Source organism: Strix uralensis, chromosome 1 (genome assembly GCF_047716275.1).
Source record: "Strix uralensis isolate ZFMK-TIS-50842 chromosome 1, bStrUra1, whole genome shotgun sequence".
NCBI classification, from domain to species: Eukaryota; Metazoa; Chordata; class Aves; order Strigiformes; family Strigidae; genus Strix; species Strix uralensis.
In genome coordinates, this window is record NC_133972.1 from 148,816,096 (window position 1) to 148,843,463 (window position 27,368).

Here is a 27,368-nt window from a genome sequence, read left to right on the forward strand (position 1 = left end):
AGTGGCTTTGGGTGGTGGTGGCACTTAGCCCTTGCTGCCCTGGCAGTGCCATCCCACAGACACGGAGCAGGGACAGGAACCAGTCCCTGGAGCACAGGTGACAAGCAGGGAGGGTAGTGTGTGGTGGATATAACAGGCAGATGTCTCTGCATTACTCCTTCTTTCTGTGCCTGCAGCAGCAAGATGGAACTTGTGGATGACAATGCTGTTATCCGAGCAAGAGGATTACCGTGGCAGTCGTCTGACCAGGACATAGCAAGATTCTTCAAAGGCTTAAATATCGCCAAGTTAGTAGCTAAGAATTTACCTCTATATTTGTAGTGCTTCATCTGTGTTGGTCATGGAATTTTATCTCTCTTGATTTCAATCATGCAGGGGAGGTGCTGCACTCTGTCTCAATGCCCAGGGTAGGAGGAATGGGGAGGCTCTCGTGAGGTTTGTAAGCGAAGAGCATAGAGATCTAGCGCTCCAAAGGCACAAACATCACATGGGGAATCGATACATTGAGGTGTGTGACACTGCCTTTGAAATCCTTTTCTCAACAGGAGTGCAAACAGCATGCCAATCTCATGTTCTCTTTTCTTTCCTTAGGTATACAAGGCAACAGGTGAAGACTTCCTTAAAATTGCAGGAGGTAATTTTTAGGGGGTGAGAAGGGAGAGTTTGTTCTGTCACATCTGTAACTAACTTTTGGCTGTACACTGCCCCTGTTGGATGTGGCCTTTCATTTTCTTTCTTTAAACAAGTAGTTGACTGGACTATTGATTACTAGTACTCTGCTAGCAGCAGTCTAAGACGTTCCATGATTTGTCCATCTATCTTTCTCTTTCACATTCTTGCCATTTTCAAGCAGCCTGTAAAATAAGGATGTGATCAGTCAAGGTGATCTTGCATATGAACTTAATTTGTTAGGTCATCTTCTTAACTGAAGGGACCTGAATGCTATTGGTTGCTGAAAAACAAATCTAGAGTAGTTTTTCAAAACAATATGACTGCTGTTGTTGTGGAGACTTGCATGTAAAAGCAAACAGATACCACAGTGTAAGTAACAAGGGATTTATGGAACTGATTTTTTGGAAATCAAATCTTTGCCTCATACTAAAGGGGGAATGCTTATTTAAGGGAAATATTGAAATATTTGCAGCCTTGAATTGAAAGGCTGCAAAACTTGCTCTACAAATCCTCCCATGGTCTTTTTTCATTCCCTTTATGACTGCAAGCATACAGTATTCGAGTTAAGATCCAATAAGCTGTTATGTATCTACAATACTACCTTAAGGTCCTTGTTGGTTCTTGACAGAGATTTGTTTGGGGGATTGTAAATGACTAACTAGATGTCTGAGGTTGAGGTTTTAAAGTGGGAGAGGCTATTAAGCTGTCAAATAAATAACTAATTGATAGGCTTGGTAATAGTTACACCATTCACAGTAAAGACATTGCAAACTGACATGGGGGAAAAATGGTGTGTGTCTGGCACAACCAAGCTTCTTTGCAGAATGAGCTAGCTCTAAGTGAAAGGACCGTATTAAGATGTGAAGGTGGTTAGCAGCCAGCTTTGGTTAGGGTAGTGTTATGAGCATCAGTGGTCTTCTGGAGATAGTGAAAGTAGAATTGGCAGACTTTGACAGTTTTATGGGGATAGGATGAAATTCCTGAGCTGTTTTCAACATGCCCTTACAACTTACTTTCCCAGCACAATGGTCTGGGTACTTGGTTACTATATATTATGGTTTCAGAGCATGCTTTCATAAGCATAAGCTTTCATAAGTTAGAAAGGCAAGGTACATGGTAGCAGAGGTGCTATTCACATGAGAGAGTCAGACCGTGCTTTCCTTGGGCTCTGAACACTAAGTACTTTCTATTTTCCCTTTGAATAAGGATGAATCTCTTCCAAATGGAGTAACATTATTAGACTTTAATGGGAAGTGTCCTATACAATATTTCTAGGTTACCAGAGAGGGACATCTTCTGTGACTGGAGGCAAATACTGTTCTACCTGCTCAAAACTGTCTTGGGGAGGGTGTAGCTGTACCAGACTTGCTCATGATTTTGTGGCTGCCTAGACTTAAGTTCTTCTGTACTTCTTTTTGTTAAAGGCACTTCCAACGAGGTTGCACAGTTCTTGTCGAAAGAAAACCAAGTGATTGTCAGGATGCGAGGCCTTCCTTTCAACGTAACAACAGAAGAAGTGCTGACATTCTTTGGCCAGCACTGCCCTGTAACAGGAGGAAAGGAAGGAGTCTTGTTTGTCACGTACCCTGACAGCAGGCCAACAGGGGATGCCTTTGTGTTGTTTGCTTGTGAGGAATATGCACAAAATGCACTGAAAAAGCATAAGGACTTGCTGGGGAAAAGGTACATAGAACTCTTCAGGAGTACTGCAGCAGAAGTTCAGCAGGTGGGTGTAAACCTGACAAACACTAGCTTCTCATAATCCAAACTCCTACATTGGCATACAGTAGTGGAAGCAAATACTGCTTGGCTATGACTTGAAAGCTTCTCTTCTCTTCTCTCACTCTTGAGGGTAGACTTAGATTAGCTATAAGGAAGAACTTCTTTCCTGTGAGGGTGGTGAGACACTGGAACAGGTTGCCCAGAGAAGCTGTGGCTGCCCCCTCCCTGGCAGTGTTCAAGGCCAGGTTGGACGGGGCTTTGAGCAACCTGGTCTAGTGGAAGGTGTCCCTGCCCATGTCAGGGGGGTGGAGCTAGATGATCTTTAAGTCCCTTCTAACCCATACCCTTCTATGATTCTATGACTCTTGCTGGAAAGAGTACTGTCTGAATTTCCAGGAGACTTTGCTTCCTCTAAATGTAAGATCTTACAGCATATGGATGTTCTCAATCATATATATACAAACCTTTGGGGTTTTGGCTTCCAGTAGCCTTGCGAACAGCAGTTATAGCAGAGTTTGTGGGTCTAGTGGTTTACACTACAGATACCAAATTTGTCTAAGTCCAATGATGGTCTATTCAGGAGGAGCGCTAGCAACAAATCTTGATCCAAAAGACTTACCTTTAGTCACTGACACAGAAATACACCCTTTTGATGTAGCTGTCGTCTTCAGAAGATGTATCTGAAGAGTCTTATGAATGCCTTTAAGGGCAGGTCTCAACCATCTTCTGCCAGCACTGGCTACCTAGCAGAGCATGGCAGGGCTTCATGAAACAGGGCCTGAAGAGTGCCCCCTCTTGCATTAACATGGCTTGATGGGACCATTAATTGCAGTTATGCTGTCAGGGAAAGGAAGTAGGGCTGAGAGGATTGCTTATGTATGTCTCCAAAGATTTGTAGTACTTCAGTTGAGGTCACTAACTTCTAAACATGATTCCAGAAGGTCTCATCTATGATGAAAGTTATGGCCAACCAATAGCCATGTCATTGTAACCAAGCAATGGAACAGCTCTCTTCCACCCAAATATGTAGAGATTTCAGTGCTGTGTTTGAAGGGTGTCACTAACAATGAGAAGGCACAGCTGCAACACTCACTCTTGTCATTGTATTTTTTTTAAGTGCTCTCATATGTTTCTTTATATAGCTATCAGAAAGTTTTGCTAATCAAATGTAAATGCATATTAATCTTGCTCAGAGAAAGTTAAAGGATAGTGATTGAACATTCAGTGAACTCTTGACCAAGCAGGGTTTTTACTGTTAAAATTAGTCTCAAAGCATGACTGTTAACAGATACTGTGACTCAGTAACAACACCTATGTTACTTGATAGACTATTGCATCTCAAGTCAGGGCTGTTTTGTAGTGAAATGCTTCTAGTTCCCAGACTCTCCTAAAGTTTTGCAGAGGAGATATTGAGTAGAAGTGTCACTGTGACTGTAGATGGTAGAATGCTTTGGAATATTTTCCCAATAAAAATACTGTGGAAACACAGGTTTCATGTTCTAAGATGTCTTTTTGAGTTGCATAAATGTTCAAATAAATTCTCCAAACCAAAATTATGTTTTTCAAGAAAAAATGATCCAAAGATTTACTTTAAAACATCTGAATTCTAAGCACTGCTGTTGTGGTTTAAGCCCAGAATCTAGCTCGCTTGTTTCTTAAAATACTGCCCAGAGTAACAGATGGCACTGGTGTTATGTTCAGTTCCTGTGAGTTGAAGAATGAGTAAGGAGGCTTTCTGTAACCTCTCTATTCTTCTGTTTTGCACAGGTGCTGAACAGGTACTCTTCCACGCCGCTCATTCCCCTCCCCACACCTCCTATTCTTCCAGTATTACCTCAACAATTTGTGCCTCCTACTAATGTCAGAGACTGTGTACGTTTGCGTGGTCTTCCCTATGCTGCTACTATAGAGGACATCCTGGAGTTCTTGGGAGAGTTTTCTACAGATATTCGGACCCATGGAGTTCACATGGTACTAAATCACCAGGTTGGTAGGCATCACGTTTCTAGCCACTCTGCCTCTCTAGCCACTGCATGTATCTTCAGTCCTTCTGATGGTATCAAGAAGGAAGCACCTTTGGGATTGACACTAATGCATTGATTGGCCTCCAGCTCTCCTCAGAGTGTACTGGCAATAGATGTATTGACTTATTTGAAGCCTGCTACCCCAGCTGCCACATTTGCTGGAGAGTGGTTTCTGTCACTGAGACCCATGCGCCTAAAACTAAGCCACAGTCTTGGAGGGGTTGGTGCTCCCCGAGCAGCAGCTGTGATCTTGCAGTATAGGAGGCTTGCACTGAAGAGACCTGCTCAACAGCATGCATAATTCCTCTTGTACCAGGCAAGGAGTACCTTCAAAACAAAAGTGTGGGCAGTTAGCTCTCAAAGGAATGGTTTGCCCCTGCCTTGATGAGCAATGTGCCTCCAGGTATATTTGAGGGCCAATGTGACTGCAGCCTTTTAGAGACAGGATTTCCTATGGCATAAGTCAGCAGCTGAAGCTTTGGGTTTCCTGTACTGTGTAGTTGCTTTCTTTAAACAGTCACACCTAAGCACCAAGATTAACAGTTTGTTGACGTGTATAAACAGTCACATCTCTGCCATTGTTTTCTGGAAGCAGTTTCTAACAAAAACTTTAGACAAAGGATTGTGCATTGTTGTGATATCCTTTATCAGCATAGTCTTGTGACTCTAGGGGGAGGAGACAGCAGCTCCTCTAACTCTATGGAGATGACCTGAGTGGTTGCACCAATTACACTGATTATTGTGGTATAAAAATGGTTCTTCTAAAATTCTTCTGGTTAACGCTGAGCCTAAACTGAAAGTACGCAGTACTTCCTTGTCCTGGAATAGGGCTTTGTTTCAGGGGCATGGGGAGAGAGAAGGGACCATAGTTATACCAGTACCTCTTTACCCTAAAAGATTCCTATGTCTGTGAGGACTTGACCTAGCCAAGGCTGAAAAATGGTAAGGAGTGTGCAGGGCTGGGAGAGGCTAAGATGCAGATATTAAAGCACAAGTAATGGCTTATAGTAGTATCAGCCCTTGCCAGCAGTAACAAAAGAACCTAGAGAAAGAAATTATTGTGTAGTATATAGTCCTGAGGGCTGTCTGATACCCCTGCCCAAAGCTGTCATTTATTTTCCCCAGATACTGCTTTTGCCTGACTACTAGATTTTTATCTTTCTGCATGCTCCCACCATTCCTGGTTTCAGTCCTCTAATCCTGAACAACTGTGTAAGGAATGGTGGTAAAGTTCTTCCCTCCAAAACTAGAAGAACTGGCCCAGAACTTAAGTTAGAGCTGGCTTCAGATTTCTAGCTCTAGTTTTGGCTACTTGAAGTCAGCAGCTGCTTGTGGCTACAATGACTCTTCCCAATTATGTATCCCACCCATTTACAGCTGTAGTTTTTTTTCTCCACAAGCTCATACCAAGCCTTTGGCTAGTACCCTTCTAAAACATCCCAACCCATATGGGCCTTAACAAAATAAAATTTGAAATCATTTAACATTTGGCACTTGACTGTATGTATCCTCAAGTTTTAAAAATCACAGATAAAAAAATGTGGATTGATCTTCCAATTCTACATTCTTACTAAACTGGTAAAAGCAGGTCTCAAAGCACCAAAGTACCCCTGAATTGTAGTTTCTCTCATAGATGTCCTTATTTTTTTTAAACATAAAAGTAACATGGCTCAAGTTACAACCTGGCTTAACTGAAACAGGTAAATAAATATGATCAATCTAGCACAAGTGGAAAGAACTTTGGGAAGGAGAGCTTAAATATGCTAATGGGTGCTCAAGTTGACTGACTGTACTTGACTTTAACAGCACAAATTACTGCTGTGCTGCTACTTCATGGCAGCTCCAGAAACTTTTCTTTTTGTTTGCCTTGTTTGTAGGGACGTCCATCTGGAGATGCTTTTATTCAGATGAAATCTGCAGACCGAGCTTTTCTGGCTGCACAGAAGTGTCATAAGAAGACTATGAAGGACAGATATGTTGAAGTCTTTCAGTGTTCCGCTGAGGAGATGAACTTTGTATTAATGGGGGGCACTTTAAATCGAAATGGCTTGTCCCCACCACCATGTAAGTTACCATGTAAGTTTTGCATAGGTCTTGCCAATACTCTACGCTATGCGGGTAGGTGTTGGAGCTGCTTTACTGACTCTGATTCTGGTTCTTGGAAAGGAGTGTCAGATGGAGGTATTAAAATAAGGCCTTTTCATCTTAAATCAGCAGCTTGCAATCATTATTTTTCCCTTTGGTTCTGAATTGCTATGACTGAAGAACTACTTTAAAATTACTCTTGCTTTTTCAGTGGCAAACTTCCCCTCCCCTCCCCTCCCTGAAACTTAACTTGGCCAGGGTGAGCCATGACTGAAAAGTAATTTGTAAGCCCTGCCTAGACCTTAAAGAACTGTTTCCCATTTAAACTGATTCATATTTACATTTTTCATCATGGTGAACATACCAAGTAAAAAAAGCCTTCCCCTTTCACTTCCAAAACTTAATTTATTAAACTATGGGTAATGTGCTCCTCTGGGGCTTAACACAAGTGTTCTGCCTATTGAACCACTACTGACTGAAATTTTCCTTGACTTTTTGTTGTTCATACAGAATTGAGGTTGCCTGTGTGGGAGTAAAATACACATAGCTTTGGCCTTGGAGAATTGCTGAAACTATTTCATGTAAAATTATGCTCCTTGGAGCTACTAGGATGAACATGGACTTCTAGACAAACATTTGGGGGAAATGCTTTAAGAGCTTAAGGGCTACCTTACTAAGGATATGTGCCATATAAATCTGAGCCTATGGGAAAAATAATACTTTGCTTCTAAGATCATAAACGGCAAGGTAGTCAAGTAGGAGCTTTCTCTCTGTCTCTCTGTGCAAATGTATTATTATTGTTGGTGACTTTTTGAAGTGTCCTCTAAATCCTAGTCAGAGCTGTCAATATAGCAGCAAACTTCTTGGGTGTGGTTCCTTTTGAGTGTGAGTAGACCTTCAGCTAATCTTTAAGAGATAAGTTTTCCAGGTGACTAGCATTTTTTTTGTTTATTTGCAATGCAAGTATCCTTCTGAGCAGGAATCTGCAGTATGTAGTTCTGTGTGTGACAGCTGTTCCAGACAGGGATTGGATGCTTCTCTGGAGATCTCTTAAGACAGGTTCTTGGGCAGAGCCCCAAACTTTGGGAACTCTTAGGTGGCAGCATGCCCACTTCCAGCTACAGATGCCAGTGATGTATTCCTTAGATAAGCCCTTTCGTCTCTGTCACTGCCCCATCCCACAAAGCAATGAGATGCTGACTGTCACTTTAAAGTAAGCCTCTATTTTTGATCTTCTGAATTATATAAAGCTTTTATATGTTCACTTTTTATGGCACTGGGGAGGGGAAGATGGAAGAAAAAGAATAGCAAAAGAGGAGGGTGAACTCTCATAAGTGAGAATTCATTTAGGGCCTCACATCTTGTTGAAACACCACAAAGTGCACTTTTGGATTTTTTTAAACTCAGTGTTAAGGCTTGAAGCTGCAAAGACATGACTTTTACACTCTGCTGTTGGTTAATGGAAGACAGAGCTATTTTGGGGGGTAGGGAATATCAGGATGAAAAGGTGTCCTCTGCTCTAGGGAATGTTAGGCAGATCTTTAGCACAGAAGTTTCCTGCTTACTGTGGAGAAGTCTCACAATTCTTGATGGGAGTCTTCGTTAAAATCTGAGCCTAGACAAGAAAAACTGGCCTCCCCTTCAGAAAGAGACCCTATTCCCAGAGTGAGAGGTGGCTTCTTGTGTGTTACTGACTTTGCTTTTGACTGGGGATGTGCACAACACTTGTAGTCAAGCTCACATTGGTGGCTCAGATTTATTTTCTGTGATGAGCAAGAGAAGTAAAGAGCCTTCACAAGTTTCTCATTACTGCAGAGTTCTTCAGCTAATGAAGACCATATATATGCTGGATTTAAAAAGGTCCTAATCTATCTTCTGTTTGTTCCCTTTAGGCCTTTCACCCCCTTCCTACTCCTTTCCGGCTCCTGCTGCAGTTGTGCCAACAGAAGCTGCTCTGTATCAGCCATCCATGCTCTTGAACCCACGAACACTCCAGCCCTCCACGGCGTACTACCCTGCTGGGGCTCAGCTCTTCATGAACTACACAGCGTACTACCCCAGGTAAAGCAGAGGAGAAACCAAGCAGGAACAAAGAAGTCTTTTTGCAGCAAATGCACAAAGCTCACAAAAGAACATTGTCTGCTATGCTACCAAGAACAGCTTGTTCGGTATCTTGTTCAGGGAAGCAATTTCAGGATATCTAGGGATTTCCCAAGTTTTAGAATACTTCAGGTACTGATGATGTTTTTTTTTTTTTTTTAAAAAAAACCTAAATCACCAAATTACAGTGGGAATTTTGGGGGTATTTTCTTCACCTTACATGTCTCTTAAACTTGTTAGTTCACATTGTTGTGCCCTTAGTGGGAACTGGTGTGTGCAGTACTCCTTCCCATGTTCATAAAGAAGTCCTTGGCCCCTCTTTAGAATGGGTGGATTGGGGTCTGCCCTACCAAATTCTGAAATTCTGCCTCTTTGTTTTTGTAATAAAGTAACTTTTGACCTTTATGGTGAAAACTCTGTCTACTTATTTATAAAAGTACTGCACTGAAGCATATATGTATCGAATGCATATGTAGAGGCATATATTCTTCCTGACCTCATAAACATCTCTCATGAAGAGCTTTTGGCTCTTCTGCATATATTGGCTATCTTCTACAGAACAAAAACTCTTGATACCACTTGCCCTCTGCAGTCATGAGGCCTTGGAAAGAGACATTTCCCTGTAAGCCATAAACCATTCCTCATCTGTCAGGAAACCTGCTAAAGAACTCAAGTCTTCTATTAGATTCTGACCAGTGTTTGTTTTTTTTTGCCTGGAGAAGGGTCCAAACAGCTACTTACAAAATTGCTGAGCAATATGGACTCTCTAGTTACCTGTAAGATAATACAGATTTTCTTACTACTTTACACTAAACCAGTATGTCTGTAAGCTGCCTGTTGGGTTTTTTATTAAACTGTTTTCTTCACTCATGAGTTAATTTCTATAATGCCTCCAATGTCTGTCTTATGGTTATGATGATGTTACTAAACTCAGCCTCTTTAATGTAAGATCAAGAAAAATAAAATTTGAAACTTGCACTGGCACTATAAAACAAATTTCTCAATAATAGTTCTATATGTCATGAGAACATGGTAGCAGTAATGGTTTGTAGTGACTTAGTCTGGCCGCTGCAGGCTCAGCATCAGGCCCTACAGAGATCTTTCGCTGAATGGGATCCCACATGAGTCCCATCGCTGGCTGCTTGGGCTGTGGGCATATATGTTGGTTACAGACTGAGACCCAAGTCTCAAAATATCCTTTTTATATTCTTGTCTAACTGATAGTTGTATACTGTTCTTAGGAAACCATTCCTGTGTAGCTTCTGTGCCAATTACAAGTACCTCCCTTTTAAAAAAAAAAAAAAGGTAAAATTTCCAGAGTCAACTTGGCTTCTTTCCATATTGTGAGATCTGGTGTTTGGATATTGCCTTTCTATCCAGAGTAAATGTTTGATCTACAGACAAATTGTATATACTCAAGTAGAAGTAGTGATTCTTTGTAGATGATATTTTGGTGTTTTTTTCTAAAAATTACACTTTAATGCTTTTCAGGCAAGCTCCCATGCTTTGTAAAGGATGCAATAAGTAATTGGGTCCCTTTCACGTAGCAATTGGAACTCTCTTAAATGGAGTTTTCTGGTTCTGAAATTTAATTCAAAAAAATGTTAAGTATGTGCAGCAGGAAAGAATGGGGTATCCTCTGTACTAAGTGGTGCATTTAAATGCATGTACATGGAAAAGCAATACAGAGCTGGTGGCTAATGATCAGACAATGGTTCATAAATCTAACTAGTGAATACTTATGGAAATAAGGAAAGTTTCTTTGACCTGCTGCCAAAAGGTTCTACCACTTGTGTTTTGCAAGGTCGAGTTGCTTTATAATAGCCAATTCTGTTCTCTGTGCAGTAATCAACCTAGGTGGGGGGGGAGGCATTGCTTTGGTCTCCAGGATCTATCAGAAATCCCTGAAACTCTCAGACTCTTCTTAATGCTGTTATGGGTTTGGTGATGAAACCCAATGGTGTAAAGAAATGGATGCCTTCTATGCTATTAAAATAGCTTTAATGAACTCCTAATGAAAAGGAAGGAGAGCAAGTTATTCGGGATCTGTCAGTCTTTGATATCTCTGTTCAGCTTTTAATTATATCTGGCAACATGTTCTGACAGCGAATCGGTGGTCTCGGTCTCTGCCTAGTCCCAGGCTTTTGAGAAAAAGAACAATAGGATTCATGGGAGGGAGGAATTTTTTTCCTTATCTAATCCTGGATAAATAGGTGTACTAGTTGCTGTATGTATGTACATCAAAAGTAATGAATAACTGTGCTACTTGGCTACTGCTAACATGTTCTATAGAAACATTCACCATACACAAACTTGAAAGTTACTGCTATGGTATATGTAGTTTTAAAACAAAGTTAAATCTTATTGTATTTATTCAGTTTTAATGCCACTTTGATCACTTTTTTAAGCAGTGTCTTTAAAACCTCAAAAGTTTCTGTCAAAATCCATGACTGTAGGAATACACTTAAACTTTGTTCTTTTTTCAACAATATTTTGAATAGTGAAGTGGAAAGAGAAGCTTCTTACCCAGTAGGTAGTATGCTGGTGGGACTTGTAGCCAGAAAGTGATACAGGAGCTGAAAACTGATGTGGCTTCAAACAAACTGGATAAATTCAAGGGCAGGAAATTCATTGTGAGTTAGTGAATACGCAGAAACCACATCTGGCTCAGGAAGTCCTTGAACTCAAAATAACTGGAAGACTGTTCTTATGTTCTGTGTCCTATGGTAAACTCTTGTGCTATTGAAGCAAGGTGGGTAGGTGAACTTGTTTGTTCGCATCTTTGAAGTAGTCCTTGTCTTGTGAGATGTAAGTACTGCTTGTGAGCATGGGTCTTTTCCAATGTGTTTGTAGTTGTATTCAGCTGTGCTAGTTTAATAATGGCTAAATTTGGGTTATCTCCCTGTTGTGTCAGTGTATGTACATACAGCTCCTCCTGTTGGAGTGATTTGAATTAAAAGGTCTTTTTATGTGGTAGTTAAAGGCATGATTCTGACACTTGCTGCACAAGAAAATACAGGGTAATTTGTTAGTGTCCTCATCTGTCTGCTTTTGCCTCTTCCTACTATTGATTAGGTATATTTTTCTCATTATACACTAACCAACTTGTAAAAGTACAGATATTATATACATATGCAACTTATAGCATTAAATATATGTATGCATACATTAAAAAGTCCATGTGTATAAAAAAAAAATGACCAAGGCTAGAAAAAAGCCTTGCTTGTTCTCCATAATGGTCATTATGAAGGATCTGATCCATCACAGAGAACAAGTGAGGCTTTTCTAAACTTGGTTGTTGCTCAGATCTGTATTGAAGCACAATAAAGTTACAGGGAGTTTAAACTGGCAAAACTAGGAACAAGTGGGCTGGATTAGGAGTGATACCATTCAGAGCTGCTGCCAGCAGCTTTATTTGCATATCTGTGTGTCTGGCTAACTGGCATCACTTGACAGAACTGGGTTAGGAAACAACCATATGTGTATTTAGCCTGGGAGATCTGTCACAGATGGAGAACAGCAGCAGCCAGAAACAAAACCTCTTCATCAGCTTAGTTGTACTCATAGCATCATAGCAACACTCTGGACCACAGCTTTTAGAATGTAGTACCCTTTTTTCTTTTTTTTTTTTTTTGAATTTTTATAAGAAGTATGTCAACTTGGATTGCATGAGATCACATCTGCAGTGAATAGGCTCACTGAGCATAAAAGCCTACTGGTGGCTTTTAGTTGCTGTCCAGCAAATGGAGTTCACATGTTTACATCAAGTGGCAGCATTTGGGACTCTTCATTACCTATCCATGCTCGTGGTGAGCCAGTCTCAATCGTGGATTTGTCAGTCTTATTGGCATCACAGAGATGTGGTAGGATGACTCCTATGACTGGAGTGTTGGAATGGAAGGACAGGCAGGGGAGACGAGGACAGGGGCCTGCCTTCTAGATCAATGCCCAGCTGGAGTGTGTGGAGCTCTGCCTGGAATGGATGAGGAGCTGACCAGGAGCTTGTGGGTCAGGATTAAAGGGAGGACAGGAACAGGTGACATTAGAGTGGGGGTCTGCTACAGACCGCCTGACCAGGAAGACTGAGCAGATGAGGCCCTCTGTAGACAGATAGAAGCAGCCTCACACTCACAAGCCCTGCTCCTCATGGACTTCAACCACCCCAATACCTGTTGGAGGGACAACACAGCAGGGCATAAGCAATCCATGAGGTTTCTGGAATGCTTTGATGATAACTTCCTTCTCCAAGTGATAGAGGAGCTAACAAGAAATGCTGTGCTGGAACTTGTTCTCATCAACAAGGAGGGGCTGGTGGGGAGTGTGAAGCTCAAGGGCAGCCTTGAAATGGCGGAGTTCAAGATCTTTAGGGCAGTGATGAGGGTGCACAGCAAGCTTGCTACACTGGACTTCAGGACAGCAGACTTTGGCTTCTTCAGGGACCTGCTTGTCAGAGTAGCATGGGATAAAGTCCTGGAGGGAAGAGGGGCCCAAGAAAGCTGGTTAATATTCAAGGATCACATCCTTAAGGATCACATCCTTCAGGCTCAGAAGCGATGTATCCCAGCAAAGAGGAAGTCAGGTAAGAACGCCAGGAGGCCTGCATTGATGAACAAGGAGCTCCTGGACAAGCTCAAACACAAAAAGGAAGCCTACAGAGGGTGGAAGCAAGGACAGATAGGCTGGGAGGAATTCAGAGAAATTGTCTGAGCAGCCAGGGTTAGGAAAGCCAAAGCCCTCATAGAATTAAATCTGGCCAGGGATGTTAAGGGCAACAAGGAAAGCTTCTATAGGTATGTTGGTGATAAAAGGAGGACCAGGGAAAATGTGGGCCCTCTCCAGAAGGAAAGAGGAGACCTGGTTACCCAGGATATGGAAAAGGCTGAGGTACTCAATAACTTCTTTGCCTTGCTCTTTACCAGCAAGTGCTCCAGCCACACTGCCCAAGATGCAGAAGGCAAAGGTGGGGACTGGAAGAAGGAAGAACTGCCTACTGTAGGATAAAATCAGGTCTGAGATCATCTAAAGGAACCTGAAGGTGCACAAGTCCATGGGACCTGACAACATGCATCTGTGGGTCCTGAGGGAACTGGCAGATGAAGTGACTAAGCCACTCTCTATCATATGTGAAAAGTTGTGGCAGTCTGGTGAAGTTCCCACTGACTGGAAAAGGGGAAGCATAACCCCCATTTTAAAAAAGAGAAAAAGAAAGACCTGTGGAATTACAGGTCAGTCAGTCTCATCTCTGTGCCTGGCAAGATCCTGGAAACTATGCTAGGGCACGTGGGGGAAAAAAAAAAGAGATGATTGGTGACAACCCACATGGCTTCACTAAGGGCAAATTGTGCCTGACAGATTTGGTGACCTTCTACAATGGGGTTACAGCGCTGGTGGGTAAGGGAAGAGCAACTGTCGTCATCTACCTGGACTTGTGCAAAGCATCTGACACCATCCCACACAACATCCTTGTCTCTAAATTGGAGAGACACGGATTTGATGGATGGACCACTCAGTGGATAAGGAATTGGCTGGATGGTCACACTCAGAACTGGAGTCAATGGATCGATGTCCAAGTGGAGAGCAGTGACACATGGCGTTCCTCGGGGGTTGGTGTTGGGACCAGTGCTGTTTAATGTCTTTGGCGACATAGACAGTGGGATTGAGTGCACCCTCAGCAAGTTTGCCGACAACGCCAAGCTGTGTGGTGCGGTCGACACGCTGGAAGGAAGGGATGTGCCATCCGGAGGGACCTTGACAGGCTCAAGAGGTGGGCCCGTGCAAACCTCATGAAGTTCAACAAGGCCAAGTGCAAGGTCCTACACATGGGTCAGGGCAATCCCATGCACAAGTAGAGGCTGGGCGATGAGTGGGTTGAGAGCAGCCTTGCCGAGGACTTGGGGATACTGGTGGATGGAAAGCTAAACATGAGCCAGCAATGTGTGCTTGCAGCCCAGAAAGCCAACTGTATCCTGGGCTGCATCAAGAGAAGTGTGGCCAGCAGGTCAAGGGAGGTGATTCTTCCCCTCTAATCTGCTCTCATGAGACCCCACCTGCAGTCCTGTGTCCAGCTCTGGGGCCCCCAACATAAGAAGGACATGGACCTGCGCAAGTGGGTCCAGAGGAGAGCCATGACTAGGGGCTGGAGCACCTTCCCTATGAGGACAGGCAGAGAGAGTTGGGGTTGTTCAGCCTGGAGAAGAGAAGGCTCCAGGGAGACCTTCTAGTGGCCTTCCAGTACTTAAAGGGGGCTTACAGGAAAGATGGGGAAGGACTGTTTATCAGGGAGTGTAGTTTTTAAACTGAAAGAAGGTGGATTTAGATTAGATATAAGGAAGAAATTCTTTCCTGTGAGGGTGGTGAGACACTGGAACAGGTTGCCCAGAGAAGCTGTGGCTGCCCCCTCCCTGGCAGTGTTCAAGGCCAGGTTGGACGGGGCTTTGAGCAACCTGGTCTAGTGGAAGGTGTCCCTGCCCATGTCAGGGGGGTGGAACTAGATGATCTTTAAGGTTTCTTCCAACCCAAACCATTTCATGATTCTATGAAAATAACCTCAAGTCTTTAGTTAATGGCACAGACTTGTCACCAGAGCGATTGTTTTAGGGGGAAAGACTTAATGATTTACTCTAAGTGAGGGTAGCTTGCCAAGGATTAGAACAGCAGGGATGCCTTTAACTGCTACTGTATTTCACTGAAGGAGTGCATTAACAGGGAAGACTAATTGCTACATCTCTTCATAGGCTGTCATTATCTCTTCATTTGTAGGTTTTAATTAGTAAAACTGCCATGGTGTCTGAAAAGCAGCAGCATAGTAATGCTCTGATCAATATGTATCTGGGTATCAGGATAGTAAAATTATTTAAATGTTAAAAAAACAACCCACCTTTCTTCAGAGTTGATAAGCCTGTAAAAATATTGTTGCTGGTAGCAGTGTCCAACATTTACTCAAGCCACCACACAAAATGCCACCACAGATGCTGGTGGAGGTTCTTCTAGTTACAGATCCCAGCTTGCTTAATATACTGAATGATTTGATGTTCAGTTAGCAGCTTTTACCGTCACCTTCTGACTTTCCCTCTGCTATCTAGGAAAACATTTAGATTAGCATGAGGGATTAATTGATATTACAACGTTGTGCAAGCTAGTTGCAGAGATCGGTTTGAGTATAGTTTTTCCTTTTGCTTATTTACCACACAGTTCAGTGGTTGGAGAGAAGATCCTCCTGTTCTGCCTCAAGGCATGTGTCATCCATGCAGGTGGCTTTTTTTTAAACATTTGCAGTGATGGGCAGGTAATCTCAGTTTATTCAGGGCACAGAGATAGGTTGCTGAATGCTTCTCTTTACTCAGCAGCAGCCCTCTACAGGTGTGTGTTGAAAGTCCCAACTACTCAGGGCAGACCATTGCAGTCTTCTGTGGCAGCAAGAGCTTCTGGCTCCATTCCCATTGCTTGTTGTTGTCATGCTACCATTAATTTATACAGATAGGAAGCTGATTGCAGTAGGCAGACTGGTTAGGTATGTGTTGAGTGAGCAGTGGGTTATCTAGTGAAATGTGGGGATGGCATCTGTACTGAAGGAGCTTTTGGTATTTCTAGGGATAGAGTTGGGTTGATTTTGGAATAAGGCTCCTTAGAGCTGAAAACTTTTTTTTTTAAAAAAAAAAGCCTTCCCAGGTGAAAACATGGTCTGTGAGATTTGTCCATGATTAAACAGCAGTCATGGGGATTTAAATGTTTCTTTTCATTAACAGATGCCCTGATGATTTAGCGCTCATACATCTGCCATTTGTCAAGTTATATGGCTTTTCTTTCTTTAAATATGGATAAATATTCATGCCTTGTAAAAGGAAAGTTATTCTAGTTATGTAAATATTTTGCTAATAGCATGTCTTGTTAGTTTTTGTGAACAAAGTACTATGTTAAAACTTTCAACTTTGGTAATTATACCATAAAATTTACTAGCTTTGCTTCTCTCAAACTTTGTATGAACAGCTTCTAAAAAAGCTTTATACTGAAGCTGCATTTCCTCCTGCTTTCCAGAAATGAACATTATAGGCATTATGCTGCATGCTTGTGTGTACCTGCACACACTATACTTGTGACCTGTGCCAGCCCAAGGAGTAATTGAAAATCCCTATTGATCTCTGAAAAAAATCTGTTCATTGGATGCTGGAGTGATCTGCCAAATTTCCTTGAGGTTTTCTGAAGTCTGCTTGGTGATGCGCACTTTCTGCTTTTTGCTGATCCTCCTGCTGGCTTCAGTCAGAAGATCTGGCTTTGGGGTGCTGCAGAGCTTCTCAGGGTCTGCTGGGATTCCTAGAGCTAGCAAAGGGGGAGGCTTATTTAATCTTGAAACACTAGTGGATGAGTCTGACAAGTTGTTCTTACCTGCTCCCTCCCCTTTCTTTTCTTTCCCTTGACTTTTCCTACTAGCATTTCTCTGAGTAGTACAGCGAGGGATATGTAGTGAGACTGACCTGCAATACAGGACCTGTCTTAGTCCTGAAATTAATAGAAGCTGTCAATCAGTAGCAGAAAATAGTTAATACTTAACAAACAAAAAACTTTTTCAGGACTACGGAGAACAAAGTTAGGGAAAAATAGGGATAGAAGATATGCAGGGAGGGAACGGAAACCGTAGATGGTATCTATGTACATATCTGTTCTTACATGCAAATAGTGCTGGGTATGTCTGTGGTTCTCTTGACTGACCTGCAGGATACTTGGCAGAAATCTGAAAACCTGCTTGGTTATGTATGCTGACTGCTCCCAACTCACACCCACTTTTAATATAAACCACAGCTTCCTTCTGGATATTGGTATATGTTAAGCAAACGTATAAAGGAAGAAAAATATTAGGAAATCAAGCAGGAGAGACAGTGATCATCAATGTTTCTACATAATATTTTAGTGATGAGTGTTTGGGATCCTTGATCTCAGACACACAAATTACCCTTTTTGGTAGCTTCAGCTGGCTTACTAAAAGGATTAATGTTAATGACACTTTCTACAAAGCTATGCAGTTGCAAGCAGTCTGTGGTATGCATCTTGTTCAGTGAAACAATTTTTTTTTTATTAAATGTTATACATATATATGTGCATCCAGCAGTAGCTGGAAACTCATGGGTTACCTGACATTTTAGCAAAACCAGGATATTTGCTGGGACTGACAAATCAAATCAAAACAAGGGTCTGTTAACAAGCTACATTTTTTGGCAATTTGAGTAAGGCCATGGAAGACCTGACAAAGAATATCAAAGCTTATAACATCTACAAATTGTGAGTATTTTGGGTGTTAGAGTATTTTTATCATGCTAAGGAATAGCATGAAAATAGTGATGGAAATAAATGCTTGAAGTCACGCTCAGGAGATAAATCAATATGATCAAGGTGACTTTGAGTGAGAAGTATAGGCTTTTGGGGTGGTTTATTGCCTTTTTTTTTTTTTTTTTTTTGCTTTCATCTTAAAATTGTGTAAGTAGGAGAAGCTAGTGGCATCCCTTAGTATTAGGACAACTCCAGGGGTAAATGGCCTATGTGCATCTACCTAGTAGCAAAGTTGTCAACTTTTCCTTCAGAGACTTGGAGAGTACATGTGGTTCTGGCTGTACAGGAGGTGTGTTTTGTCTCTGATCTCCAGGAACACACTCTTGAGACCAATCACTTGTGACTGCCAGAGTTTGGAGACAGTCGTCTTCAACAAGATACTGTGTGTACCCATGTGTTGTGCTGTTAGGGGAGGCTGATTACCCCAGTGTAGTTTCTGTTGTTGAATTGCTCTTCACACCATGGTGATGGGAGCATTGCAAATGTCTAATTATGTGGCCTGAACTTTGATATCTGCCCAGGGCTTTAAGAAAGGTTAAGTTTGCATAGCCAGCTGCTGGCTCTGTTCTGCACTAGTTTGGCTTCTGATTGCTTCTGTCTTAACTTGTGTTTGTAGTATGCAGCAGAGGATGGACTTGTACACACAAATGATCCGGCCAGGACAGTGTCCAAAGAACGGATTTGCATTTAAAGGCCCCAGCAGTTAGACCTCCTTAGAGAAGGTAAGGATAGCAAACCCCAGGAGATGGGTTTGGGGGTGTCATAGCGTTTACTTCAGATAACCACCACACTCAACATAATTTTTCACTTGCTGCCCTGGGAACATGGCTACTCTTTGGTATGTGCAGAATGTCACACTGCAGTATATAAGACCTTGACTACTAAAGCCATCATTTAAAGGATTTTGACTACTCCAGTCTTGTTATGGGCTGCTGCTTTACATATTTCCAAATGGATGCTACTTCAAGCTCTAATATCGGTGTTGAGAGCTTCAAGAAAACTCCTCGGAGTCAGTTTTCTCTGAGAGCAAAGTGCAGAGATGATGTTACTCTCCTAGCAATGCACTAGGATATAGTGCTAGTTAGACAGAATGAGATACTTTCTTAAGTAACTACAGAATCTGATTTCTAAACCTTGTGCTGATGTAAAACTGCAGCAATGAAGTAGACTGTGTTTCTGTTACTGGCAGCTACTCTCTTGCTTTTGTGAGCTTTCTGATCAGGCCACTTCAGCCTTTCAAGCTTGGTTTGCTTGATCTTCTGTATAGGAACAGTCAAAGGGTGAAGTCACCCAGAAAGCATTTGTGCAGAAAAATGCAAGTTGAACTGAAAAGTAGTGTATTGATGGCTGTACTGTGTGCAGTAGTCTTAGAGGAAGATATAGAAATATATTTACAAAAAAGGCTTCTCTAATACCTAGTCTTTTAAAAATATGTAGTCAAAGAAGTGATAAGACTTGTTTTATGCCCTTTTCTTTCCTCTATTCCTTCATGTTCCCCTCTGAAAAATAACCAAAAAAAGCCTTCTTTTTCATTCTTCCTCTTCTCTGACACAAAGGCAACTTAGCCCAGGGTGTAATCCACTTCTGGGCAAAATCTTCACCTGCAGCATCACTTTGCTGTCATCTGCTCTAGGAGTCCTGCTAAGTGAAGTACAGCATGTGTAAAACCAGAAGTGACCATCTCCGCTAACTGGCCAATGACTGACTTTTGGCTGCATTGATAAAGCTAAGTCCCATCCCTATAATTAACAGTCTGAGACCATAGTTAGGTGCTTAGTAGCATCCTGACTTACACTGTGCTTCATCGTTTCCCATCCACCTGTAGCTGATTGTCTATGGTGAGCATTGCTATGCAGTGACCTAGGTTGGGGAAGCTGATCCAACTGGAAGAACCCATGGGGTTTGTCTTTCAGTCTGTTTTCACCCAATCCAGTTTACAGCTTAGCTGTGCGAGTACCTCTGTCAACTCAGAGATGGGAAGGTAGAAGTGAGCACAGCAGGCACTGAGGGATAGTAATGGCATTGCCATGTTGGAGTTGATTGTAAAACTTCACCTTGAAAGCTAAAAGGTCATGGAATATTGAATAAATTTTGGCATACTCTTAATGAAACACTGTTCTTTCTAACAGAAAATGTCATTGAAATCCTGTGTGTGTAAGGTGAAAACTAAAGCTTTTGCTCCTTCAGTAAAGATTTGGTATTCTGGAAATCAAGAAATTAAGGTTTGCTTTCATTATGGTGTTCAGTGACCTGCACAACTCTTTCATGCAGATTCTTCCACCCTTTCTGATGTTTTGAACAAACACAGCAAGCCAAGATGGAGATTTTGATTATGTTCCCACTTTTACCACTGCTCAAGCCAATTGTGCTCAAGAAAAATCAGAACTCTAGAAATCAGCAGATGGACCTCTAACTGTTTTAATGTCCAGTTTTCAGACACATGCACACAGACCCCTAAACCCTTCACTGAGAGCACAGATGCTGAAATCACACAAGTCTTTGAGGTTTTCTTCTTGATAAAGAAAGTATTAAGCTGCTCTTAACACAGAAATAGTGTAGCCTGACCCTACAAAGTCTGATCTACTACATTCTTTGAAATAGCAAAAAAGTCTTTTTTACCTAATTTTGCACACAGTTTAAAGTTGTTCTTTTTAAAGAAAGTGTTTTAAGACCTCTACTTGTGCATTTGACATTTTTATAAAAAACTTGTTTGCTTGTATATATTTGTCTAATCTGTGCAAAAGAAGCCTCTGTAAACTTTATATACAGGCACATTTTACACAGTGCAAAAATAATTAGGAATGTAAAATGGATTATCTGAGGAAAAAATGCTGTAATTTTGTATAAATATAAGTGCGAGATGCTAAATGCTTTGTCTCTGATTCTTGTATGCTTTCCATATGTACTTGGGTATTTAAATTTTAAATGGCTTACAGGAGTAGGCATTTTCAGACTTTGATCACACTGCTTAGTCAGAAAATGAGAAATGCAGTGAACCTCTCTTCTGTGATAGTTTTTATTTTTCCACTTCCCGCTCTACCCACCCTCATCGGTGTTCAACAATCTTATATGTAAAAGAAGGAATTATGATCTGTTGTAAGACCCAGCACCTTCTCTGCTTCAAGGGAGGATCGGGTAGGGACAGTACTTCGAGTTTGGTCTCTGAACAAGAGCAAGTCTACTTTGACTGTAACCCAGCACCACAACTGTCACTTAGCGAAGAAATCAGATGATGTACATGCTCTTACTTAAATAACTGATGTCTTTTAGCAGTTTGTGCTCTCCCTCCCTGCCCTGGGACTGGACTTCAGCTAGGGATTGGAGCACAGCATCTTTCCATGGCAATTGTACTCATTATTTGTATTGAAGAAAGGGGGGTGGGGGTAAAGAAACCCTGAAATAAAGAGGCTTGTGAGGCTAAAAGTTGCAAATGGGATAGGTTCTCTAGCATGTTCAAAATAAATATTACAGAACTGAGGATTGCAAGCTGATCTGTTCTTGAAATTGGTCACAAGCAACCCTTCTCTGCTGCAAGTTAGAAACTATCTTCCAAGTGAGAAAGTTACTGCCAAACAAGACAAGGTATTTGGCAAAAAGACCTTCTTATTATTTAAAAACACACAAATCCCAGATAATATACTTGGTTATAGTTCTGGAGGTTGATGTGGGAAAGCATTTATCCTCTGGACTCTTCCTTGCTGGTCAAGCTTCTCCTGGAAAGCACAGCTGAGCTACTACCCTCCCGAAGGTAATTCCCCTCCCAGAGCCAGGCACTCAGAGCTGTGTATGTGCTTTAGTCCAAGACTTTTTGAAATACAGGTATGGTCGAGGGTGGGGAGCCTGGGAGCTGGGACCTGTGTCTGCTGGAGAGGCTGAGCTCGGTGTCAGGTGCTGCTTTGTTTGTTCTCCCACATGTATCTTTTAACTTTGGCCAAAGGGCTGTATCTTTGTGCTCCATTGTTTGTGTATACTCTCCAGAAGAAAACAGGCTTTTGGAACATTGCAGCCCAAGGAGGGCCTCGCTCCACCTTGTAACCAATGGTTGCATGAGGGATATCAGTCACCTCTGTGGTTGTTAGACTCAGGGGCCCGTGGGGGGTCTGTGCAGGGGATGCCCAGTTTGGGTCCCCAGCAGCTTTGGAGCCTGTTTCGCTTTCTTTTCTTCCCTGACTTTTCACCAAACTCAGCAGAAAGAATAGCAAAATTTTAGGACCTAACTCATGCTATGGTTCCTTGGAGGCCCTTGGGAAACCTCAGCAGTTAAGACAGAGTTCCTGTAAAGCACTTTGGGTATGGGTTGCTTATGTTCCTCCTATAGCAGTATAGTTACCATGAAACCAAATCCACAACAGTGCCTTGGTATCTCTTAAAGTAAGTACAAAGGAAGAAGAAGAAAAAAAAAAAAAGGCAGAGGGGGTGGGTGGCAAAATACAAAAACTCTTCCAGACAAGGCAAGTGATAATGGAAATAAGGCTATCTAATTAAAAAAAAATTAAAATTCCCCCTTTCATTTTTTCCTTTATTTCTTTGCCCTTCTCTTTGCTGTGTCCCACCCTCCTTCAATCACTACAGACATAGTAGTCTTTATATGTTCTTCTGGCAAACTTCACACTGTTACAGTCTGAAGTATTTGACAGGGCATTCTTTTAAATCACTGTTCTGTAAACATGAGTATATTGAACAGGGTTAATTGATGCAAAATATTTTTAAATGGTATTCCCAACTTTTGTTTCTGAGAATGTGGTTCTGCCTTAAATTTTGGAGCACAATTATAAATTAACAGTTATGCAGAGAGAAAATTAGCCTATATAAGCCACCCAGGGAGTGAAGGTGGAATAGAGTGTTTGCATATCAACTGCACAGGAATATCCCAACTGTGCAAATACAGATAGGGAATGAGCGGATGGGAAGTGGTAGGGCAGAAAAGGTTTGGAAAAATAAATCACAAACTGAATGCAACAATAATTAATGCTTTTGAAAAACAAAGGCAAACCTCATGTTGGGTTGCACAAATGGGCCTTTTGTTTTGGATGTCCTTGAAGTTTTCCAAGTCTTCTATACAGTTCTGGTAAAACTTTAGCAAAAAGTTACGGCCAGCAATTGGCACAAAAATTGCAGAAAGATGTGGACCAACTGTAGAGTGAACAGATGGGATGTGAAAACAGCTCCCAAGGGCCTGCTGAAGGCATTGGGATTGCTTAGTTTGGTGAAAAGGAGGCTGAGGAGAGGTATGAGAACAGTATATTAAAAAATGCGGCTATGAAGAGAGAAGGAATAAATTCTTCCTATTGTGGATGTGACCAGGAGAGAGGGATGGAGTTAAGAGAGGTATCAGAACAAACCTCACAGGAGCAGTAGTTAAGTATTGACCTGGACTGCCTGAGGGGGCTGCTCAGTCTCCACCCTGGTAATCTTTTGGGACTGGTTGACCAAGCACCCATCAGAGATGGCACTGGTATAGCTGATCCCACTGTCAGGCACAGACATGGACAAGATGTGCTCTTCAGGTCCCCGCCAGCCTTGTTTTCTATGATTTCTTCTTAGGACTCTGGCTTCATATTTTATAAAGTTAGATGCACATCCTAATATATATGATCTGAGTTGGGGTTTGTGTTATTTTTCACAATCGCTCTCATGTTTGGGATTCTTTGGGTTCTATTTATTAAATTCAGAACTGAATCCTTTACATTCTTTTTCAATAAGTCTGTTTTAATTGATTATGACATTAAATTTCATTTAACCTAAAGCTGAGTAGTATACCATTCCCCCATTATAATGGTTGTATGTTTTAGAAATCAAACAAAATAGAAATAAGGTGATTCCTATAGAAGGGGAAAATGTGTGTATATTCGGTTTTCTTTTTGCAAGATTAATTGGGAAATCTCACAGCCTTGATATCTCTGAATAACTCAGTTACCTCAGTTACGCAGGTTCTCAGCTGGAGGCAATTTTACTTATTCAAGCAGGAAAGACTGAGACTCCATCAGTAAAGATGAAAATCCAATTCCACAATGTAACTTTCTCTGAGGTTAAGATTACTGATTGAACTTGAGATGTGAATCTATCACTCATGTATTCAGATGCGTAAATAATATGTAATATGAAGGTAATAACTGGAATTAATCTGAAAAAAAAAGATTGTGAAAATATGTATTATACTTTCCTAAAGACTATTTTTAAAATTATTGTGTTACAAGGAGGAAATTCACCTTCTGAACTACAGCCTGAGTAAAATCTGGTTTTAAATCTAATGGCATTATATGTTTTTTAAAAAAATTTAAACTGTGGAAGCATATTATACGTTCCATTAGCCTGGATAACCTAAGGAATGACAACCGTGTTTACCCTGATGATAAAAGTATTTCCAATATTCAGGCTGCTACATCTTCATCCTGTTTCTCTCTCTCTCTCTCTCTTTTTTTTTTAAACTGAGTCTCAGCAGCATGTTATCTTATATTTTAAAATTCCCAAATTAAAAATCTGAAACTGAATATTTATGAACTTTAGGTAGTTTTTATATGAGCTTAGTGTTAAGGATTTTTTAAAATAAGCTTTTGTTTAACATTTAGGTGCTTCCTGTGGTCAGTATGCCAGCCTGCATGGCATAATATTACACTGTTTATCTAGGAACATTGCAATCTTTTTCTTGGTTTAAAACCATTTAAAAAATAATAAGAATTCTATCACAATTTGTTTACTATGAAAATAACACCCCACATTTAGGGTAAAATTTTTTAAGCCTAAAGGAGTTCCTAAAAATTCCCCCCTTAAATTTTTATTTTTCTATTTGCACTTTTGCAAGATGACAAATAATCTCACTATAACATCTCACAATGGCAAAAGCTCTAAGCGGGTGTTGGGAAGGCTGATTTCTGCACTCTCCATGGGCAGCCACAGAGAGCTTGATGCTCTCTTATTTTGCCAGGTCTGAAATTTCTCATCTCAAATTTCCTACCATGCACCCTGAGCCATCAAAACCAAACAATTTTTAAACTGTTGAATATTTAAAATCTTTAATGATATTTTAGTCTGTGAGTTTTGGTTGTTTTCTTTTCAAAGATTGCAAGCTGAAAATAAATATACATTGATTCAAGTAACTTGCAAAGGAATTCCCCAAATCTGTGAACACAAAGTGGTTTTAACCCATAATTAGTAACTTGCCAACCAAAGCTGTGTATGTTCTAGTGTCTGAATTGCAGCAGTGCCACTCTCGAACAAGCCGTCGTTTTTAAGGGTGCTTTTATCACTGTCAACAGCCCCAAATGCTAAGACTGCTGTACTTTGGGATCTTACAAGTGGCAAGATCCTAAAAGTAACGCTGCCACAAAGCAACATGTTGCAGTGAAAAATGGAATACCTGTACTGCCTTTTTTTTTTTTTAATAGTTTAACATTTTCAGCAAGGGACCTTGTTAAAATGCAGAGCTTGTAGAAGCTGCCCAAAATAATGAGAAGCGAGAAAAGACTAACCCTTCCTGTAATGAAGCACTCCAGGGAGGGTTGAGGGTGAGGATGCCCTCTCCTCCCCTGCAACCCCCTTCCCTGAGTATGGACTGTCTGCCTTTTTTCATGCTCCCACCTATCGCTGTCCTGTCCTGCTCTTTCTCCCAGGTCACCTCCTTGGCCTCCCTGGAGCTGGGGAGGGGGTAGAGCCAGGCTGTGCCCCTCACCGGGGGAGAAGGGCTGGCAGGAGGGCAGTGCTGGAGGGGAGGGAAGGGGACGAAAGGCCCAGTGTGGAGACCCAAAGTGCTGGGCGTCCTGCGTGAGTGCCGCAGCGATGCCCCAGCAGAGAGGGTGGCAAGGGGCAGGCACAGCCTACTCCCCAGCATCCCCCATCCAGCCCCCGTCCCTCTCCAGTTCCACACCTCAGAAAACCAGCCTGTGTGTTTGCCAGGCTTGCTGCCACCTCAAAGCAACCGATTATGCTCAGTGTGTGCTTAGATGGGCACGTTCAGCTTGTAGATCCACACGGACTCCATTTTTGTTGTTGTTTAATCACTTGAACGGAGATGTAAGCAGCTGCTTTTGCCTGCATCCTCACCCGCAAAGGCAGCCAAGTGATCCTTTCACACACCGCAGGTCAAAGATGGGCTACTTGGCAAACAACCCTGGGCAGTCAGAGCGAGCATAAGGGAGATGAGCTTGCTTTTGTCCACCTTTGCTGCCTCTGCCCTGCTTGGTTTGAGGAGCTGATGGAAGGTCATGCTGTGTTAAATTGGAAACAAAGAAAAAAACCCTTGTTTTCATGGTGTAAATGGGGCACAGTGATAAAAAATGTTCTCCTGTGGCTCGTGCATGTTGCATGGCAGTTACTTGGCTTAGTACCTGCATCTCCTCAGAGGATGTGTAATCCTGGTCTGCTGCAGGAGCTGTTGCGATGAGACACTTCAGTAACAGAGTTGGTGCAAACCCTACTGAAAGGACACATGGCCAAAGCACTGGCTACAGAACCGAGCTGGAAAAGAGATTAAAAACATTGTTAAATACCAACCCCACCACTTCAGTTACTGCTGTGAAAGATGCTGCACATGTCAGCTTGGCTGGGCTCAAGGGAGAGGACTAATTTAGTGGATTCAACTGATCAAGGAGCCCACATGAACTCCAGTAAACCATACCCTGACTGGCTGTGACTGCTTATGAGATGTCTGAAGCACAGAAATATACCCAATGAAGGGCCTGGAGACCCAAACTTTGGGGTTTTTCAACTTTATCACTCCAGTTAATGAAAGATACCACCACTACCTACAAGGTATGCCCCCATTTCATACCTTGGGACCATGATTTCATAGTATGAGAGCAACCCCAACCAAAAATCCTTTCCTCCTCCTGGTCTTGTACCCAGAGGACCCTCAGAGCTGTGCCTGCACACTGCCTGGGGCCCTGGGCACAGCTCTGAGGGTCCAAGGGCACTCTTGGGCATAGAGAAGCAATGGAGATCTTTAACCACTGGAACAGTTCCCTGTTACTGATCACAGTTTGGAGGTGGATCAACAGCAGTTGCCTCACAGCCAAGGGGAGCACAAGCACTGAGCCAGCAATGAGCCGGGCATTGAAGTAGCACCACCATCAACACTGGGCTGTCACTAGAGCATTACAGGATCCCAGGCAATGAAACAGCCTGAAAAGACCAAGATGAAATTTAGGGAAAGCCAGCTGGAGACACAGCACTCTGCTCTCACCCTGGTGATAGCACTAGCACATTGAATCGCCCCACACTCAACCAAGGCTTCCTGTGGTGGGCAAGCGGGTGGCAGAAGCTTGTCCCACCCATTCTCATTGCACTACAGAAGAGAAACCAGCACGCAGGAGGGGTTTGGACCACAAAGGCTATGAGCCTTGTCTACCCCAGCAATCAACAACTAATCGTGTACTGATTTTTGAGTCTGACTGGTGATAAAACAGCTGTCCTGGGTTCACCACATAGAGCCTGGGGTGGGAGTGCTGA

General features: G+C 42.1%; 1 protein-coding gene across 1 annotated transcript in view; it reads left to right on the forward strand.

Moving 5' to 3' along the window:
• The window catches only part of ESRP1 (epithelial splicing regulatory protein 1), a 34,344-nt gene extending 13,552 nt beyond the window's left edge, over positions 1-20,792 (forward strand). Inside the window, exons 7-15 of the mRNA XM_074894223.1 lie at positions 177-287; positions 376-508; positions 592-634; positions 2,097-2,398; positions 4,162-4,380; positions 6,296-6,494; positions 8,396-8,564; positions 18,541-18,646; positions 20,196-20,792. Coding sequence (XP_074750324.1) covers positions 177-287; positions 376-508; positions 592-634; positions 2,097-2,398; positions 4,162-4,380; positions 6,296-6,494; positions 8,396-8,564; positions 18,541-18,631 — 1,267 coding nt within the window. The 3' untranslated portion in view covers positions 18,632-18,646; positions 20,196-20,792. The remainder of the gene's footprint in view (positions 1-176; positions 288-375; positions 509-591; positions 635-2,096; positions 2,399-4,161; positions 4,381-6,295; positions 6,495-8,395; positions 8,565-18,540; positions 18,647-20,195) is intronic.
• The last annotated feature ends 6,576 nt before the right edge of the window (positions 20,793-27,368 follow it).